General features: G+C 51.2%; 1 protein-coding gene and 1 long non-coding RNA gene across 24 annotated transcripts in view; one reads left to right on the forward strand and one right to left on the reverse strand.

The window, feature by feature from the left end:
* Positions 1 to 10,857: 10,857 nt before the first annotated feature.
* The window catches only part of LOC116448567, a 30,892-nt gene continuing 21,230 nt past the window's right edge, over positions 10,858 to 20,519 (forward strand). For 11 of the 23 annotated variants that reach the window (XR_004242018.1, XR_004242017.1, XR_004242022.1 and 8 more), the window contains exons 1-2: positions 17,815 to 18,825; positions 19,632 to 19,737. Coding sequence is in view for 3 of the 23 variants with exons in the window: in XM_032119150.1 (XP_031975041.1) it covers positions 18,348 to 18,825; positions 19,632 to 19,737 (584 nt within the window). In the remaining 20 variants the exon portion in view is untranslated. Of the gene's footprint in view, positions 11,157 to 11,716; positions 11,948 to 17,693; positions 18,826 to 19,631; positions 19,738 to 20,519 lie in introns of those variants that run through there. The other 12 variants (XR_004242012.1, XR_004242011.1, XR_004242010.1 and 9 more) reach the window with 7 other exon arrangements.
* On the reverse strand, positions 15,391 to 16,026 carry LOC116448575. Its single transcript, XR_004242050.1, has 2 exons — positions 15,782 to 16,026; positions 15,391 to 15,741 (listed from the first exon to the last, which is right to left on the reverse strand). It is a non-coding gene; the product is annotated as an uncharacterized LOC116448575 (long non-coding RNA).

The raw sequence follows: 20,519 nt of genomic DNA on the forward strand, positions 1-20,519 counted from the left end.
CTGTTTGCTCCCTGGGTTTCAAGACCTAAGGAATGACTGTGGCTTTCTGCTGGCTCTAGCAATTCACAGGCATACCTGATCCTTAATGGTGGGCCCAGATCTCACTAATGAGGCCAGTGATGACAGAACCAGGTGTGAATGGGAGCAAGCTGCAGAACTGAGTGCCTCATCCTGTCCTGGGGCCAGTTGAGAGCTGTGAGGTTAACAGAGCACAGAGGTGTTCAGTGCCATCGTGAGTCTTTAGGGCTGTGGCTCCTGCAGAGGTCCTTGGTGCTCTGATGGACGTGCTCCAAGCATCCATCCTGGGCTCCTGTATCGGGGGCGAGAAGGAAAGCATGTTTTTCCATGTCACAGTTCTGACTTCTGCTACTGTGCGCATAGTAGCCTTTCGCTGTGCACTACCCTCACCTGCCAGGTCGTTCGCACCGCGCTGACCTGCGTTGTTTCAAACGTTCGTCTTGCGCATTGCTGCACTCCTCCCAAACCCAAGCACGGGCTGGGCTCTTCTCTTTCTCGCTAACACCGCAAGTAAGAACGCCGCACACGTGCAGTACAGAGGATCCCACCCGTGCACGTGAACTCAGCAGCGCCGTGCACGTGCAGTTAAAAAGCAGTAATAAAACTCCTCAAACATAAAAAAAAACCAGCAAAAATACCTGCACATAAGCGGCAGAACTCAAAAAAGCAAAGGAATGAGCAACGACTTGGAGAGCGGCACATGCGCAGCAAATTGAGAAGCCGTGCCCGTGCAGTAACGCGGAAAACCGCACCTGTGCAATGACAGAAAGCTACGTGTGCGCAGGGAAGCGGGAGAGCTGCGTGGTGCTGCTCGCTGCTTCCACCTGCTGGTGAACAGGAGGTACTACAGCCACCCCGGGGAACAGCTGCACGCGCGCATTGACCCAATGATGCTGGTTTAAGAAAGCTGCGCGTGTGCAGGGAGCGGACGCAGTTACCCACGCGCAGCGCCTCGGGAAGGCCGTGCGGGCGCAGCGGCTTTTTACGCTCAGTGCTGCCGCTCAGGGGGTAACATCCCGTACCGCAGGCCACGACGTCACGCCTTCCGTGGGTGCCACCGCCTCATGCTTGTCCCGGCCGTGGGGGGCTTCAGTGGCCAGAGCGCAAATCGCGGAGCGGTGGCGCTGCTGCCGCCAGGAATTCGCGATCCTGTTGCTCGGATGCTGGGCACGTTCTGTAGGGGATAAAACGAACGTTTTGGGGGTAAAATGTGAGTTAATTTGTATGGGAGAAAATGAACGTTTTGAGGTAAAATCGAGGCAATTAGTAGGTGACATTTTGGGATGAAAATTGAGGTTCTTATCGGTAGGGGACAGACAGAGACAATTTGAGGGAAAAGACCTGAACTAATCTGTGAGGGACAGAATGAACGTTTTGAAGGTACATACGAGGAAAACTACAGGGGACAGAGTGAAAATTTTGGCTTTAATATAAGAAGGGCAATCAGTACGGAACAGAAAAAACATTCAGAGGTAAAATAGAAGTATTAAGTAGAGACAGTTTGGGGGTAAAACTTAGTCTAGTCAGAGGATGTGTTGGGAGTGAAATCCGAGGTAATTTGTAGGGGACAAAATGAACATTTTTGGGGCTCAGCAGACAGCATTGGGCCGGAGATGTAAAAACCCTCACCTGGACTGCTGCACTTGGAGTGAGATCTGGCTACAAATGGAATTCTGGAAATAGCCTCCAAAATGTGCAATAATCATACATTTAAAATGGCTCCAAAGGGCAACAGCTCCAGTGCCAGCTCAGTACCTGCATGAGTCTTTGTCCCAGCCCTGGCTCACTGACACGCACAATAAGCCAATGGCCACAGAGGCCCTGCTTGCAGAATTCCTAACACAAACCCTTGGCTTTTCTGCCCAGAACCGAGGGAAATCTGACGGAATATTAATAAATAACCATTGCTGAGAGCAGTCATCACCCCAGTCCTTCAAGCTTGGCAGGATTTTGTAGTGAATAGACTCAAATTCTTAATCTAAGTTTCTAACACATTTTGTTAGAAAGATACTGGACAGTAAATCATGTAACACAATGAAAAGACCACACAAGGAATAATGGAAGATTTTCCACGAACAACAGAAGTTCCTTTTTTTTTCCTCATCGGTCTGGGACTGTAGGACTGAATCCTTGCAACCGAGACACAATAGAGTTGTTATTAATGCTTAAACCTCTCAAGCATTGTTTTTTGAGTTACTCCCATGTGTCTAGAGTGCTTTGGGGAGAGGCAAGACAACATCTTCTGTTTGGAAAAGTTTCAAGATAATAAAAACTAATTTCCCTTCCCTCTCTCTGACCCATAGCCAAAGCAGTCATGTATAACAATGTGGACTATTCAAACCCCAAACCAAATTTCAAGGTGAAAACACGCCGCTTCCATAATGGAAGCACACAAAACTAATTTAAGCCAGAGAGAAAATCAGAAAGACAGCCAAAAGAAATGTTCTTCTTTGATAAACTCTCTGGTTGATAATTCTAAAGGAAATTCCCCACTGATCATAAGCAATTTCCAATACCTTTTTCTCTGGAATCATTACTGACTTGGCTTTCTGTGGAAGTGTTTGACACATCCCTTGAGGGGTCAGGGGCTTGGTTAAGTTGTTTATGGCTCATCCTGACAGGCCCAGGCCAAACCCAACTACCCTCATCACTGCTCTGGCCCCAGTTTCAGTGAAATATTGATACTGTTTATAAATACTCCCATTGCCTGCTACTCAGTCCTTCACTGTGCCTCTAGGGAGTGGATTTACTCCATCCTTTGTTCCCAACAGCACCTCTGCAGCTCAGATCCCAGTTCTCACAGACACAAACTAAACAGACCTAAAGTGACCGGAATTCTGAGCTCCCTGTTCCCTCGATTGCTCATCCAAGCACTCACAGCAATCTCACCTCAGGCCAGAGACTCTTTGTCCTCAGAGGGAAACACGACCTGATGTGATGCAGCTCTGGCACCACATTTCCTCTTATTCCTGCTGTCCTGGAAACCCCACAGGTAAATTCAGCTCCTCAGACCTTGCATCCCTGAACACCAGGAGAACTGGAGTTTTACCCAGATCCCAGCGGCCTGCATGGCTGCGCTGACACAAGCACAGGCCGATCGCTCTGCCCAGCACCATCCCTCATTTTATTCCCATTGCTCCCAAACCTTGCCCACGTCTGTGCCGGGGCCAGTGCCAGCGTTCGCCCGAGCCCAACCAGAGGCTGTCACCCAGCCCCGCACCGGCTGACATCCCTGACAGAGCTGGGAATCCACCAAGAGCTCTGCTCCCCGGGCTCCCATACCCCCAAACCAGTCCTTAGATGCACGAATAACACCCAACCTGCCCCTCGTGGCACAGCCAAACGCCACAACTCCCTCACCCCCAAGGAACTCTGGCATTTGCCTCTTCGCCTCTGCCAGTTTGCAGCAGACATGCGGTAGGACCGGGCTGTCAGAAATGTCATTCCCTACGCACTTAATCCCAGCAGAGAGGAAAAGAGGAACCCTGCGTCCTTCTGACCCCACAGCGCAGGCAGGACCACGGGCCCTCCACCACAGGCCCCCAGCGCTGGTGCCCCTTGGCTTTGGCTGCTCAAACACCAAAGCTTTTGGCATCACTGGGCCCACCTAAATGGATTTTCCTTTCCTGAAAGAGAGGAGAATAAAAAAAAACCCTAGGCCCACTGCAGAAGTCAAAGGATCACCAATTTCACACCTCTCTTTTAATTGCTCACTACAGAGGTTTTTTGCGTAGAAACCACTGAACTGGATTTCACTGAGCTGCACCACAAAGCTGTTAACAGCAGGCAAAGGCAAGAGGTACACAGCACCAAGATGCAGTCCCTGCGCTTTGGGGGAACGCAACCTTACCGAGTTCCGGAGCCAGGGGATGATATTTGGGAACAATCCTCGCTGCCCGGAGGCAGTTCAGACAAGTGAGCCTCAGGAGCTGTGGGACTTTTTGCTTTCCCTGCACTGTCATCGGTCCACACCATGAGACATTTCCTGGAACAGATCCTCCCTATAAACAGGAGCTACAGCAAAGCTCAGGCCCTCATTTAGAGACCCTTGGAAAAAGCAAAGGGGAGGTGGGATTACCTGGAGCCCCAGGGGATGGTGGTGAAGGTGATAAAGAAGCAGACAGCAAACAGCTTCCCCTGCTGCTCACTCCAGCAAGGGGAATTTCCCTGGAATTTCGTGTCCAGCATCTCCTCCAAGCCTCACAGGTGAACCAACAGGTACTCGAAGACTGATCTCCTCTGTACTTCTGGCAGCACAGACCCACCAGGAAGAACTGCAATCCAAGGACACACGTCAGCAACGGTCTTCCCTCTTGCCCCTCTCCCCACATTTTCCCTTTCCAGTGGGATGCAGGTGCCACTCGCCAGAGGCAGGAAAACTACCTTGCAATCCAGTACAAAACCTGCCTAGAAAGCCCAGGATGCCAGGAGCCAGCAGCCCATTTCTCCTGAATTTCCTGCTGACAGGCATTTAAAGCCTGCTTTACTTCACAGCTGCTTTTCTGCCAAGGGCATTCCCACCTTTTTTTTTTTTTTAGCCCAAATAAAGGTTTGGAAAGCTGAGTTTCATGAGAACCGGCTCATGTTTTGATTATTCTTAACTCAGAGTTTCCTTTGGCATCAAAATCCAGGTGTGACCAGCGGCTTTCAGAGGGTTACCCGGGCACACCCGCACAGGGAGCTGCTAGTCCAGAGGGGCCAACGGGGGCATCCCGAGCGTTCCTCCAGGAACGACGGTCGGAGCATTTGGCAGGGGCTAAGGAGCAGGGAAACCCCGTGCCTCCCCTCAGGGCCCCGCTCCCAGGGCTCCATGGCGGGGGGAGGAGATCCCAACAGGTGATGAATCCGAAATAAGCCATGTACTTTTAAAGACGATCTTTTGGATGTAGAGTTGTGCCTTTGGATCTCTGCTGAAGCACCCGGCCGTAACACCCTTTTTGCTGTTGTCTCCTAATTATCTCCTGCAAATACCTGATTTTTCACCCCAAAATCCCCTTTTTCCACCTCAGATTCCCGATTTTTCACCCCAAATTCCTGAACTTCACCCCAAATTCCCCCTTTTTAACCCCAAATTCCCAATTTTTCACCCCAAATGTGAAAAACAGAGGGATCCGCTGGAGGGACCTGCGGTAATGCGGCCCCACCGCGGAGTGATACGCCAGGAGGGACTATTTGTGAGGCGGTCCTGCCCGCGGAGGGATCACCAGTGATGCGTCCCCGCCCGCGCATGCGCAGAGATCAGCGCACCCGCAGCCATCTGCGCATGTGTGAGGATCCGCGCACGCGCAGCTGGGAAAACAAGCTTCACTGTAGAATTTGAAGGAAAGTTTAAGAAAAGGGACAGTTTAATAAAAGTTTAATAAAATCAGGAGACAACAGCAAAAAGGGCGGTATGGCCGGGTGCTTCGGCAGAGAGACAAAGGCGCACCTTTACATCCAAAAGAGCCTCTTTAACACCGAGCTCCCTCCGCCAGCTCACAATCCCACTCCGCGTTCCCGGGCAGGGTTTCTTTCGGACCAGGGCTGCATTTCCATCCCCCGCTCTGGGAGTCACCAGGTGCGTTAGGAGCGAGCCGATCCTGCTCCCTGAGACACAAGGGCTTGCTCGAGGAGACTGTTCCTGTTCCTCTGTTCCAGCCACTCTGCTCTCCCCAAAACACCATTTCCTCGGAGCTCCTCTGAAACTGCATTTCCATGGACCCAGGGCTCCAGAAGCTGCAGAGTCGTGCAATGGGGTTTCTTTGGGAAGGGACCTTAACCTCTTGCAGTTCCACCTCTGTCATGAGAATTTCAGGGCTCTAAGACTCACAGAATGATTTGGGGTTGGAAGGACCTTAAAGCTCATCCAGTGCCAGCGCTGCCAGGGGCAGGGACACCTCCCACTATCCCGGGCTGCTCCCAGCCCCAATGTCCAGCCTGGCCTGGAACATTCCAGGGGATCCAGGAGCAAATCCCCCCTCTCTGGGCAGACAGAATGAGCTAAACCTGGCTATTCCTGAAGGAGGGATGGCAGCACAGCCGAGTCCTGCATCCCTGATTCCCACTGGGAATCTCCATGTCCGTCCTGCTGTGGGATCCAGGAGTTGCAGTAGGATTTTTGTGTTTTGTGCTGCATTCCCAGCACAGCAGAACCTGTCACCCTCGGAAACACGGCCAGCGTGACAAGTTTTTGCTCCCTTTCTGCTTTGTTTTTGCTGTGTTTTGTTTCTCTCGACAGCTGGCTTAGAACTTCTGTGTTGCTGTTTAGACGTCAAGCTTTGGGGCTGAGGTTTTTTTATTCCCAAGTGCTTGCTGGCAGTAAAAATACACTTCACATCTGCAGTGTGTGCACGTGGCTTGGGCTGTGCATTCACAATTCTGGGGCAAAAAGAAGTCCCTTCACACCTGTGCTGCTGGTGGTGTCCCCTGTGAGAAGTTTGGTGGCTCATTTGTGGCTCTCTCACTTGTTCCCTTTCACAGAGCCCGGCATTTCTCCCCTTTTCAGTTTCATTGTGCAGAGCTTCGTTCCTGCTGCCGCAGCGTGTTCTGAACCCTCCGCTCGCAGCCTGGGGGTGCCTTTTGTGCTGCTCCTCCATGGGGCTGACTTGAGAGCGGAATCAAGGTTGGAAAAGACCTCGGAGATCACTGAGTGCAACCAGCACCACCACGGCCACCGCTGACCACGTCCGCCCATGCCACAGCCACAGGTGTTGGAGCACTCCCAGGGGTGGGCACTCTAAACCTCCCTGGGCAGCTGTGCCAAGGCCTGAGCACCCTTTCCATGAAGGAATTTCCCCAATATCCACCCTGGGCCTCCCCTGGCCCAGCCTGAGGCCGTTCCCTCTCCTCCTGTCCCTGTTACCTGGGAGCAGAGCCTGACCCCCCCGGCTGCCCCCTCCTGTCAGGGACTTGTGCAGAGCCACAAGGTCCCCCCTGAGCCTCCTTTGCTCCAGCCTGAGCCCCTTTCCCAGCTCCCTCAGGAACTCTCCAGCCCCTTCCCAGCTCTGTTCCCTTCCCTGGACTCGCTCCAGCCCCTCCGTGTCCCTCTTGTCCCAGAGCTGCCCCCAGCACTGCAGGTGCCCCAGCAGTGCCAGCACAGGGACGGGCACTGCCCTGGCCCTGCTGTCACCCCAAGCTGGCACAGCCCAGGTGCCCTTGGCTTTGCCCACCTGGGCACACCCAGCTCGTGTCCAGCTGCTGTCCCCAGCACCCCCAGGGCCTTTCCCAGTTTTCCAGCCCCTCTTCCCCCAGCCTGGAGTGTTCCACGGTGGCCCAGGTGCAGGAGGCGGCACCATCTCACTCCATGGTGGGATTTTTACATTCTTTTCATTTTGCCACTCTGAACGCTTATGCAGCTGCATCTGGGCTGGAAAAGTCACTTTTTTACTGGTATAGCTACTCAGGAGATCTCTGATAACTCTGTTACCCAAGAACAGGGAAGGATGTGTGATGTCCAAGCCCCTGTGCCAGCAAATCCCAGTTTTTGTGGTGTTTGTTCTCCCCCAGCACAGATTTGTCCAAAACAGCTTTCCTGGGGCACTTTGCTTCCCTTGGAGCTCTGTGCCAGCACGGGAGGCTGAAGTCCTCTGAAGCAAACGGTGCAGGGCTGACCTCAGGAACACTCCCTCGTGAAAAAACCTGGGAAATGGGTTTATACTTGAGAGTTTTGCTGACTTTAATATCACTGAGCTGCACAGTTCTGCTGAAAGTGGGATCAGTGCCAGCAAAAGGAGCCTTTGGACAGCTGGGAATTGGGCTGAGATTCCCACAAAAGCACTGAGGTCACCCCCATGAAATTGTGTGGGCTGCTCCTGATAGCTGTTAATATGGAGATATTCCATTGTCATTAATTATGACTTCTGCTGATAATCATAATTAAAATATACATGAATGTGATAAGACCGGCATCAATCCTTTCCAAAGGCTTTCTCTGTTACAGGCCAGAGTGTACCTAGAGAGGACAAATCTCCTTTTTCAGAGTATTTTTGGGACGAGATGCGGCGCTGAGGAATCCCACCCGAACGTGTCGGGATGCAGATCCAGCGCTTTGCAGGGAAAGCTCCAGCAAACAAAAGTTAATGGTTCAGAAAAAATCCCTGTCAAAATGCTACTTCTCAGGAGGCTGCTGTACCAACCTTCTGGTTTCAGGTTTATGAGGAGCTAAGGAGTGGTTTGAGATTTATTGGGAGCTAAGGAAGGCTCCATCCTGGCAGAGCAGCTGGGATTGCACGTGCAGAGGTCATGGCCAGCATCTGCTGAGCACCCCAAATAAATCAGCTCCAAATTCACCTCTGCACCCTAAAGCAGCCCAGCTGAGCAGCTCAGGTGCTCTCTGTATTTTCCAGTGCAGGAGGAACAGGCCTTGGAGCAGTTTAAAGTCCTGTTTCCTCCCCCCCCCCCCACCCCCCCTCCAAATTAACTGCCCTGACACTAATTGGTATCTCCTCAGTGCCTGTGGCTGCTTCCAAGGAGCTCCAAACAAATGAACTCTTAAACAAGGTAGGGAGCAGCTCAGGGAGAGCCGGTGCCTGGGAACAGAGGAGCAAAGCACAGAGCCGGAAAAAACTGAAGTGCAAACAGCTCCTAATACCTCTGAAAGGAGAGAATTGAACTGTGGAGAGAATTAAAGTGCGGAGAGAGCAGCCCTGCCAATATTCTGATTATTTAGAGAGAGGGAGGTGCGGCTGCTTAGGTTCCACAGAGGAAGTTGGTGGGAAAGGCTGGGACTGGCTTGGGAGGTTTGAGGAAGTTCCAGCTCAAAGCTGAGACAGAACCAGGTGGGGGGGACCTGGAAAATTCAGTCCTGCTTTTCCTTTCCCGGCAGGAAAGGGGCAGCTCCAGGGCAGGGAGCTGGGATTTGGCATTTCCAGAGGCACAGCTGAGCCTGGGCAGAGCCATCCCTGCACCCTGGCTGGGGTGAGGTGTGCCCTGAGGGAGCTGCATCACCTGTGTCCAGGGAGATTCCAGCCGGTGCCCTCCTGTCCTGCACATCCCTGTCACACACATCCCTTTGCTGCTGTGCTCCCGGTATTTGAGGCACGGGAAGGGCTCCCTTCCCCCTCCCCTGGAAGCCATCTCAGAAGCCCAAGTGGCTTCTCCTTTCCTGCCTTCTCCTTGTCCTGCTCCTTGTCTCTGCTCCCGCTGGTGTTCCCAGGCAGCTGCTGGCTCTCCTGAGCCAGTTCTGAATTTTTGATTTCTTTTCCCTGCATTTCCCACTGCGGAATGCCATCGGCTGCCTCGGGAGAGGAACCAGTGCAACCTCCCCCCCCCCTTGCGCCAGCACCGGAGGCCAACTCCAAACCCCTTTGACTTCCAGCCCCCATGCTTTGCCCTTCCCGGTGATTTCCAAGTCATTAACTCATTCTCAGGTCGTGGTTTGGGGATTTCTTTTCCATCCATTAAAGCTCCTTTCTAGTTCCGGGAGCTGGAAGTTTGGGAGGATGTGACACCTGGGATTAGAGCTCCTATTCCAGCAGCATCCATTGCACCTGAACATTGTGCTCGAGTCCACTTTAGACTCAGCCCAGCTTTGATTAAGTCTACCAAGGCTTTTGAGGCCATGAGATGTTGCCTGGAAATCAGAAAATGCCAAAGGGGACTGGAGATCCGTGTTGGAATCACGGGATTGCTGCTGCAGAGGGGAGGTGGAATTCAAAACCACTCATGAAGAGATTATGTGCAGAGTTTTGACTGAAATTTAACTGTTTAACGAGCTCCAAATTGTGTGCTTTATTATATAAACATTCCATTTGCAAGAGAATATCTGGAAAAGACCTTTGAGATCGCCAAGTCCAACCCTCAACCTAGCCCCACCAGCACACTCCCCAGCCACCCCTGTCCTCCAGCGCCACATCCACGGTTTTTGAAGCCTTGCAGGGATGGTGTCTCCACCCCTGGCCCAGCCTTGGTCATCCAGGGACAAGGATTCCTCTGCTTTTGCAGGAAGAGGGAAGGGGAAGCGTTTCCCTCACAGATGGGACAGGAACGTCCTCTCTTAACCTCTTTTGACCGGGAAGTTGGGATTTTCCCCCTCTGCCTGATCCCTGTTTCTCCTTTCTCGAGTCTTGAGTTGTTTTGGGGGGCAGAAGGTTCAGGGCTGTGCCCCCGAAGCAGCTCTGGCTGTGTGAACACAGCAACTTTCTGCAAGTTAAATCTGCTGCTATTTCTGTATTTGAAAAGGAGCTGAAATGCCAGTGGTGATGTAATGTTCATTTACATTTAGGGTCTGTTTCTATTTATTTTTGCTCCTATTAACTTCGTCTTGATTCCAACAGTCTGGGGTTTGTTTTTTTTTTACCCGCTGAGGCTCTCTTTGCTGTGAACAGCTCATTTTTTACTTCAAGCCTGCCAGATTTCCTGCCTTATGGAGTCCATGAATGAAGAAGAATGACAGGTAGAAGGGGAAATGGATGTCTCCTCCCCAAGGGAAGGCTCCTAAATTGGATAGGAGCCATTTCTCTAGGAACTGCTGCCTCTGATTGCCGCTGGAATGGCTCTGGAAGGAGCTTGGAGGGGATCATTCACCTCAGGTTTGTCCTGGATGTGCAGAGCTGGGGAGATGCTTTGGGGCTGAGAGATTTCCTGTGCCATCTTCCATGAACATGAAGAGAGGTGGATTAAAAGTGCCTGCAGAGCTCTGATGTGCAGCCTGTGGCTCCCTGCTCCCACTGCTGCTCCGCTCAAGGAGTTTCTCAGCCCCAGAGCAGGAGAAAAAGGCAGAAAATCATGGAATCCTGGGGTTGTTGAGGCTGGCAAAGGCCTTTAGCATCATCAAGTCCAAACATCAACCACCACCATGGTCACATCAACCCATGACCTCAAGTGCCATGTATTTATCCATACATATTTATCCATACATGTTTATCCCTATATTTATCCATGTATTTACCCATGTATTTATCCCTATATTTACCCATGTATTTCCCCATGTATTTTATGAACACTCAAGTGCCATATCCATGTATTTTATGAGCACTTCCAGGGTTGGTGACTCCACCACTGCCCTGGGCAGCTGTTCCAGCGCTGGACAGCCCTTCCCATGCTGGGCCAGGAGATGGATTCTGGAAATCCAGACTCCGAGGAGCAGGGGATTAAGGCAGCATTGGATTCCTTTATTCTCCCAGAAGGATAAAGGAGATTTATCCCCAGAAGAACCAGAAGTGATCACACTGAGGTCATCAGTGGGATTTCTTCCTTACTCCCACAAATACCCACTGGGGTGACAGAGTTCCCTACAAGGGCGGTGTTGGAAGGAGCTGCTGGAATGTTTTGCTGTTTATTGGGATCCACAGGATGTTTGGTGTCTCTCAGAGCTGTTCCAGGCTCTCCACAGACCCAAACACTCCTCACACTTCTCCTCAGAGTAGAGAGGTTTCCCAGAGTGCTGGTTTTTAATTTCAGATGCTGGGATAACGACATGGCTTCAGGAGGCAGGAGACTCATTGTGCTGTGCCTCAGTCCAGGCAGGGACAACCCCCAGCAAATAAAAACCTCTTTAAAGCACAAAAAGTCCCATTAAACTGATACTATAAAGGCTGCAAATTGAAGCAGGCCTCAATCAGAAAGCAGCAGAATTTAATTCCCCCCCCCTTGCCCATTTGCATGATGATGTCCTTCCTAATTGCCCATCCACGCTTTTCCCACAGAAGGGCTGTCCCGAGGTTGGAGATGGTTCCAGCTTTATGGAGCTTTGATCTTGATCTGATTTTACTTTTTACAGAGCACAGAACCCGACAGCGGCAACTGCTTTCCTCTTGTTCCTCCTGTGGCAGTGAACTGCTCTTCCCAAGGACGGCTGCAGGAATTCTCAGGCAGCAGAACGTATGGAATGCCAGGCACGCTACAGAATTCCAGTGGGAGCGGCAGGAACTTCTGTTCTTTACTGGCAGGGCTGTGCCATGAAGGGAAGCTCAGAGATATTGGTCAGCTCAGGGAATGAGCCTGGCTCATGGTAAGGAAATTCGCTGTGCAGTTACTTTGGGCCCTTTCTCTCCTTCTCCTTTTCCTTCTCCTTCTCCTTCTCCTCCTCCTCCTTCTCCTCCTTCTCCTCCTTCTCCTCCTTCTCCTCCTTCTCCTCCTTCTCCTCCTCCTTCTCCTCCTTCTCCTCCTTCTCCTCCTTCTCCTCCTTCTCCTCCTTCTCCTCCTTCTCCTCCTTCTCCTCCTTCTCCTCCTTCTCCTTCTCCTCCTTCTCCTCCTTCTCCTCCTTCTCCTCCTCCTCCTCCTCCTCCTCCTCCTCCTTCTCCTCCTTCTCCTTCTCCTTCTCCTTCTCCTCCTTCTCCTCCTTCTCCTTCTCCTCCTTCTCCTCCTTCTCCTCCTCCTTCTCCTCCTCCTTCTCCTTCTCCTTCTCCTCCTTCTCCTCCTTCTCCTCCTTCTCCTCCTTCTCCTCCTTCTCCTCCTTCTCCTCCTTCTCCTCCTCCTCCTCCTTCTCCTCCTCCTCCTCCTCCTCCTCCTCCTTCTCCTTCTCCTCCTTCTCCTTCTCCTCCTTCTCCTCCTTCTCCTTCTCCTTCTCCCTCTCTTCCCAACACCAGTTCCAGACCTCAGTATAATCCATGTTCCCACAGCCTGACCTTGCAGTTTTCCCAGCTTAGCAGCCCCAGCAACACTTGCAGCCTCTCTGTCTGGACTTTGTCTTGCTGAAATCTCCCTTTGTTGATCCTTTGCTGCCTCACCTTTTATCCAGCAATAACGTGCAGTGGGTGGAAGCTTCTCAGAATTCCCTCCCTGTTCCACTGGAAACATTCCCGAGTGGAAGCAGCTGCACTGCCCATCAGCACTTCCCTGCTTTTAGGGGTGGTTGAGGCATGAAGGATGCAACAAATGGAGTTGGCTCCAAGGGGATGAAATGCTCCCCGTGAGGCTGCTCAGAGAGCTGGAGCTGAGGAATCCGGGTGGGAATCACTGCAGGAAAAAGGAAGGAAAAGAGAGCAGAGGAACAGGGATGCAATTCCAACCTCTCCCAGGACTGGCATGGGCACATTCACCATCACCATTTAATCTAGACACGATTTCTTCTTTGCCTCTGGCTGCCAGGAGCAGGATGAGCAGTTTAATGAGTTTAAATAGTGAATAGTTTAATTAGCTGGAAGAGACTGGATCAATAGCTGCTTAAACAAACAACTGGATCCCTGTTTCCAAGCTTGGATGTAGTTTTGGAAGGTTCCTGGCAATTTGGCAGGGATTAGTGATGCTGAGAATGTGCTTTTTTGTGGGTTTGGGGCTTTTACTCCTGTTCACGTGGCTGCTTTTTCTTGTTGCATGGAAAACAGGAGGGAAAGAGCAACCACGGGAGGAATTCCACTCTTGCTGCTTCAAGGGATGGATCAGGAAGGGAACAGGCTGCAGGGAATTTGGAGTGCAAACTGAGATCTCTCCAATATTTTCGGCTCAGTCAGTCCATCGGTGCTTGGTGGCTGTTTAGGCCACGTGCAAGGTGAATGATGGTGCACATCGCAGAGCTGCTGGTGGCTCCTTCCCCTGCCCGGCTGTCAGTCACCCTGCAGGGTGCTGGAGCAGCGTGCCAGAGGCCACGGATCCTATGGATCCCATGGATCCCAGGGGCGTGATCAGGAGCCTGAGCCTGCTGGCCACTCCTTGCTCTCTCTTATCCTGATTTTTCAGCTCTGCAGCAAATCCAGCTTGAGTTTTTCAACCCTTAGAAACCCAGGGAACTTTCATGTCTGCTCTCAGATCTGGGATTTAAATCCAGCCCTTATCAAAGCACCCTGTGACCAGGCAGGCCCTGAATCCCAGCAGGGATCTGATAAAGAGGGACCTGACATCCTAAAGAAACCCTTTGAAATCCTGCTGGGATTGATTTGTATCCATAATGGAGCCCAGAGCTCTCTGCCAGGGAGAGATGAAGCTGCTCCTTTGCTTTATCATCCTCAGGCCCTTCCCAGCTTTGAGGGAAATTCACTCCCTCTTCAAGCCCCAAAATCATGGAAAAGTTCCTTTGTATCCTTCTCTCCACAGCCCCTACGTGGATTAATCAACTTTTCTGAGCTGATGAATGGTTTGACAGAAGAACTGCCTGGAGAGCAGCTGAATTCCCATGGCAAAATTCCTGACTGAGGGAAACGACCTTGGGTCCCTCCCCTTCCCGTAAAGCCTGGGAAATCTGGGAAAATCACAGCTCCAAAGGAGCTGGTCCCCTCGCCCCCGGATTCAAAGAGAAATGGAGAAACACTCGAGGAAGTTTTGAGATAAAACCACTGCAGATAAAATTGAAATGAGCCCTTCGGCCCTTTTTTTATGTGGTATTTAGGATGCAAGGGAAAGAAAGGCTGGGTAATCCCTGGGATTAGGGAACAGCATGGCTGAGGTCCCAGATTTCAAGGCCAGGTAATGGCTGGAACAAAACATTAATATGGACTTTGTCTTTAAAAGCAAAAGCTTTGAAAATTAGGAACAGAACAGAAACTCTCATTAATTCAGGACTGTACAGAGCCTAAAGCCTCCTTAGGTTTTCAGCTCAAAGCAACTTTCTTTTTCATGGGGCCATAAACAGATTTTTTCTGGCTTTTTAAAGCTGTTTCCTCTACTAAAATCCATTCAGCTGTCAATCCATCCTCCCTCAGAAGGTGTCAGTGCAATCTACCTTAAATTTAAAAAAAAGCCCAGGGAAGAAGATCTTATCTCCCAGATGGAGAATGGGACAGGAGGAATAATAAAAGTGAAAGTGATTCACCAGGACTGGTGATGAAAAAATCTGTGATGGAATCAAGATTAGGATCTTAATCTGCTCCCTTCTTTCCACCTTGCCCCAGATCTGGGGCAGCTCTTGCTGGGCTGGATCCAGGATCACTGAAAGCAAAGTGCCAAAGGCTTCCAGGAACTTCAAACTCAGCAAAAATCCCACCAGCTCTGCCTGAAATAGGAATATTGGGTTTAAAATGGGCCTTTTGTTGCAGGGCTGGAATTAGGGAGTCACCTAGCAGGGACTGAAAACACATCTGAGGATCAGCAGAGGAAAAAGCAGCTTTTTCCTGCTGTCTGCAGGTCAGAGCTCTTTAAATTGCGGCTGTTAAATGTCCCTGGCCACAGGAGATTGGGGAAGCAGAGGTGAAGGGAAAAAATCCTCTTTATTCCCTGATTGATCCCTGAGCTTGGGCTACTCCAAAATGCAGCCCCAGAAAAAGAAGAAGCAGAGAGAGGGAATTTGTGCCTGCAGGGAGGGGCCTAAAGCCTCCTTAGGTTTTCAGCTCAAAGCAACTTTCTTTTTCATGGGGCCATAAACAGATTTTGAACTACCTTTTTCACCTTCCTTCCTTTGTTCATTTTTACCTTTCTACCTTTGTTTGTTTCTGTAGCAGCTTGGAAAAAACCAAACAGAGACCACTGTTTCTTCAGGCAGGATCTCTCTTTATTACACAAGCTCCAGTATTTCTGTGTTTCTATTTTGGGAAAGTTTTAAGAGAGTTTTGGGAATGGGCACAGGGAAAGACAAAACAGATCCATGCCCACAGACTTGTCAGGGCAGACTTTCTGCCCCTTCTAGGCCACTGACTCAAACATGAAACCCCCCAGCTTTCTGGGAGGTGAAGGAAGAACAGTCACACCTGGTGCTTCTACCTGTAGCCATTTGCCTGCTCTGCATCTTTGCCAAGAGAGCAGAAGGCGCTTAGCAAAGTGAAGATCAATGGAACAAGTTGCTCTCCCACTCAGGGCTCTCGTTAAGGCTGGAATGGCTGCTGCCAGCCTCTGCACTTTCTGCCTCTCCAACTTCCTACCTTTGTTCATTTCTACCTTTTTAACTTTCTACCTTTGTTTGGTTCTGAGTCGCTACCTTTCTATTTTTCTACCTTTGTTGCTTTCTACCTTTCTAAATTTCTAACTTGACATGTTTGTTTGTTTCTACCATTTGAACTTTCTATCTTTCCATCTTTCTTCATTTCTAACTTTCTACATTTCTACCTTTGTTCATTTCTACGTTTCTACCTTTCTACCTTTCTACATTTGTTCATTTCTACCATTCTGACCTTCTGCCTTTCTACCTTTTTCGTTTCTACTTTTATGACTTTGTACCACTTTTCTAAGTTTTCTCTCTCTTTACCTTTGTTCATTTTTACCTTTGGTAGTTTCTAACTTTCTACATCTCTGACTTTGTTTCTACTTTTCTGACTTTCTACATTTCTAACTCTCTACTTTTGCTTGTTTTTCTACCTTTCTACATTCCTACCATTTTTGTTGCTACCTTTCTAACTTTCTACCTTTATTTGTTTCTAACTTTCTGCCTTTGTTTGTAACTTTGAAACTTTATACCTTTGTTTTTCTCCCCATTTTTACCTTTCTAACTTTGTTTGTTTCTAACACTCTACACTTCTAACTTTGTGCCTTTCTAAATTTGTTTTTTACTTTCTAAATTTTACCTTTCTAACTTTGTTTCTAACCTTCTTGTTAGAGAAGTTCCCTCAGGCCCAGAGGGAAGCCAAAGCATTAGGTGTGAATTAAAACCTTTGGACAAGCTGACATCCATGAAGCCACACCAAAATGAAATAGAAATACAGATTTTTAACTTTTAGTAGAAATAGATGCTAAGTGCCTTAAACATGAAAAAGCTGTAGCAGAGATCTTAAACACAGCTCTCGCTGCAGCCGTGTTACCTTTTCACAGAATTCTTTACTTTAGACAAAATCTAGATAGAATTACACTGTTCACATTTTTTAGATGGAGCGTTCACATAAACAGTAAGAGCTGATAGAAACTGTATGTGCAAATCTGTGTAATACAGATGTAACACTTGTGTGAGGCTTACGACTGTTAGAATTAGACCGGGATGGGTTAAGAAAAAGAAAACTAGAATGGTGTGTTAATCTTACTGGTCAATTAACAAATAGAATCCACACTTCTGTAAGAAAAAATACAGTGTATGGAGCATATAGAAGAAGCTGGTTTTGCCTGCTGCTGCTGCTTGGCTTTATCATGTAACCCCATTCGAACTCTGCCTTCAAGACAGCTGTGAGACTGTGAAATAAAGAACTCAGCAGAACAGCAGCCTCCTCTGCTCTTTCACCCTGGTCCGAGAAGGAAGGGTACCCTGTCAAAGGCTCAACACTTGCCTTTCTGAGTTTATTTCTGAATTTCTACCTTTCTAATTTTGTTTCTAATTTTTTTTTTTGTTTCTAACTTTGTTTGTTTTTAACTTTCGACCTTTGGAAATTTGTTTGTTTCTTGTATTTTACCTCTTTGTTTGTTTCTAAATTTCTGCTGTTGTAACTTTGTTTCTAACTTTCTACTTTTTACATTTCATTCGTTTTTAACTTTTTACCATTCCTCCCAGCGAGGGATGTGTGCAGAATGCTAAAACCTGTTAAGTTCTTCACTTTTACATCTATAGGCAAGTGCTACTGATTTAGATGTAAATTCATTTTGAAATGAGCCAGCCCTCTCTCTCTGCTCTGTCGCATACAGGAATATAAGAAGCTGGGAATAGAGATCAGCAAGTTTTGCGAATAACGAGCCGGCGTTTTTCTGTAGGAAGGAAAGAAGCAAGCGCCTGGCCCCAGGAGCCGAGACGCTCGGGCTGCAGGAGCTGCAGAGCGCCCAGAGCCGGCTTTTCCCTCTGCTCTGTCCCTGCCCCCGGGCTGAGCTGGGCGGCGCTGCTGCCGCCTGGTGGCGAAAGCGCGGCACTGCCGCCCCCGACACGGCGCCCCGGCGCTGCTGCCGCCCGGTGCCGGCCGAGCCGAGAGGGCGGGCGGCGGCCTCGGTGGCTGCCGAGCGTGGCAAGGGCAAGGAGCGGGAGCGAGCGGGGCTGGGTCTGTCAGCGGAGGGGAGGGGCGAAGGACGGTTCGGAGCGCCGAGGGACACGGCCGTGCATGAGTGGGGCCACAGCTATGGAAAGGAGTGGGCGCCGTGCGGGGCGGTGACCGCGAGGAATGACAGCGCGGGGGGCGGGGCCGGTTTTGCCGGGCAGCAGAGGCGCGGTCGCAGCGCGACCCGGGCGGGGAGCACCGGGCGGGCACGGTCGGAATCGAGCCGCCCGCGTGTCGCTCTCAAGGAGGCGGCTCGGAAAGGAAGGCGCAGTTCCGCGCTCTCGGGACGGCGTTAAGTGACGTTTTTATTAGAACCTGCCAGGACCTTGCAGAGGGTGGTTTACACTTCCGCCACACTCAAGATGGCGGACGCACTAGGCCCCTTTGAGAGGTGTCCCTGCCGATGCCTGCCGCCGGTCGCGGAGCAGTCGCCCGCCTCCGGCGCCGCTGACCCCACCAGCCGTGTCCTCGCACCGGGAAGCACCGCGGAAAATCGCGCGGAAAGCGCGGGGCCGGCGTCGGAGTCCGGGCCGGATTCAGGCAGCCGAATAGACGCCCTTGTGAGGGGCGGCGGGGGCCCTTAAGTGTACCACACTAAAGATGGCGGCTCGACCGGAAGTGGCTTCTGCCAGCACCCAAGATGGCGGCGAAGGACGGAAGTTGCATCACCGCCACACTAAAGATGGCGGCCGTGTACGCTGTTTTCTGACCTTCTCAATATGGCGGCAGGGAAGGCCCCCCCCCCAAGGTGCGTCTATTCGGCTGCCTGAACGCAACGCCGACGCCGACGCCAGCCCAGCGCTTGCACGCAGATTTCTGAGGCGTTTCCCGCTATGCGGACACCGACTGTGGGGTCAGCGGCGCCTGGGGCAGGCGGGAGCATTCAGGCAGTCGAATAGACGGAGCGGGGTCCTTCCGGCCGCCATCTTGAGAAGGTCGAATAGCCACTGCCGCAATCGCCACATTGGTGCGGTCCCGGTGACTTCCGCCCTTCTTCGCCGGGAGCGGCAATGGCGGGGAGCCCGGGGAGCAGCGCTGCCGGGCCGGGGGCACCGGGGCGGGTGCTCCAGGCTCGGAGGTGAGCGGGGAACGGGGACAGCCCCGAGCGGACGGTGGGGGCCGCGGGGGATCGGCATTCCGGCCCAGGGATGGGTGTCCCGGCACAGGGATGGGTGTCCAGGCACAGGGATGGGTTCCTGGACTATCTAAGAATATTATATAACGATCATACAAGGAGATCTATATAAAAAAAATCCTCCATTGTCATCCTTCTCCCAGCCCCTCTGTGTTTTCAGGATCTTGGGGGAAGAGTTTGGGTCTGGACAAGGCTCTCGGGCACAGGGTGGGATTCTTGGGGTGCAGGGCCAGGATTTGGACTCGATGCTCCCTGCGGGTCCCTTCCAGCCCAGGAAATGCTGCGATCCTGTGCCTTTGAGGGTGAAATAAAGGGGAGCGGTGGGGTTTGTGCCCGCTGTGTTCACGGCCCCGCCGGCTCAGGGCGGGTTCAAGGCGCAGCTGCCCCGAGCCAGCGGGACCGGCCGGGGCTGCTCGCTCCCGGTGCTGCCGCCTTGTGGGGAGAGCCCGGCGCTGCAGCCCGCACAGGCGCTGGACCACGGGATCGGCGTGGAACAGCAGCGCAGGGGGAGTGCTGAGGCAGCGCAGGGAATGCTGCGGTCCCAGGGAAGGCTGAGGCGTCCCCTGCTCGGGGCACTCGGCAGCAAATCCCTGATGCTGAGCAGTAAAAGGAAAGTTCTGGGTTAGTGGGAGGAGGTTTCTGGAATGGAGCTGGGACAGGTGCTGATCCACGCATGGAATCACGGGCTGGTTTGGCTTGGAAGGGACCACCAAGATCCTTTACACTCTGTTTGTTGTCTGATTCCACAGCAAAGAACATCCAGAGCTGCCACCTCACCCTCACGGACAGCAGGAATGTCTTCCACAGCTCTTGTTTTGGAATGGGAATGGCTGTTGGGAGCTCTGGCAGGACCAGGGAAGAAGAGAAATGGGATCATTCTGGCTGCTGCTGGAGGTGGTTTTCTGCTTTCAGGCTGTTCTTCTCATTGATCCTTTCACAGCAGTGTTCTAGGGCACATTTGAGGGTAATTCCAGGAATTTCAAACCAGATAAAAACTGGTGGGGCAGAAATGTGAACCTGATCCATTTCTGGTAATTCCAAGCTTCTCCCACAACACCGTTGTAGGGGAAAGCTGATGAAAGGGTAAAGATGCAGAGGAACAAGTGCTGTAAACCCCCCTGGCGCTCTGAGAGAGCAAACCTTGCAGTACTCCCAGCAGATCTCTTGGAGAAAGCGTGGGATCGCAAGGTTTTCCGGGAAAGCAAAACAGGGGCGGAGATGAGGGAATAGGCTTCCAGTTCTTCCTTTAGCTGAAAGCCTGGGGGAATTGAGAGGGGCCACAAGAACTGTTTGTGTAGGAAGATGGGAGTTTGGGGGCTGAATCTGAGTTTCCCTCTGGGGCATTTTTGAGGGAAAAGCTGAGGTGCTGTTTAAGGGAGAGAATGCACATTCTTGGGGTGGAAAAGGTTTAATGAATATTGTAGAGGAAGTAAAATGTTGGGGGTAAAAGTGGATGCAATCTGGAGGGGACAGAAGGAATATTTTGGAGGCAAAATGGGGAACTCAGTAGTGGACAGAAGGGGAACATTTTGGGGGCAACACTTGACAAACTCTCTGGGGTGGAGAACGAAGACATTGAGGGAAAAATGAGGTGATGAGCAGTGGGCACGTAGGGAAGGTTGTGGGGGTAAATGTTG

The sequence above is a fragment of the Corvus moneduloides genome, chromosome 10 (assembly GCF_009650955.1).
Source record: "Corvus moneduloides isolate bCorMon1 chromosome 10, bCorMon1.pri, whole genome shotgun sequence".
Classification (NCBI taxonomy): Eukaryota; Metazoa; Chordata; class Aves; order Passeriformes; family Corvidae; genus Corvus; species Corvus moneduloides.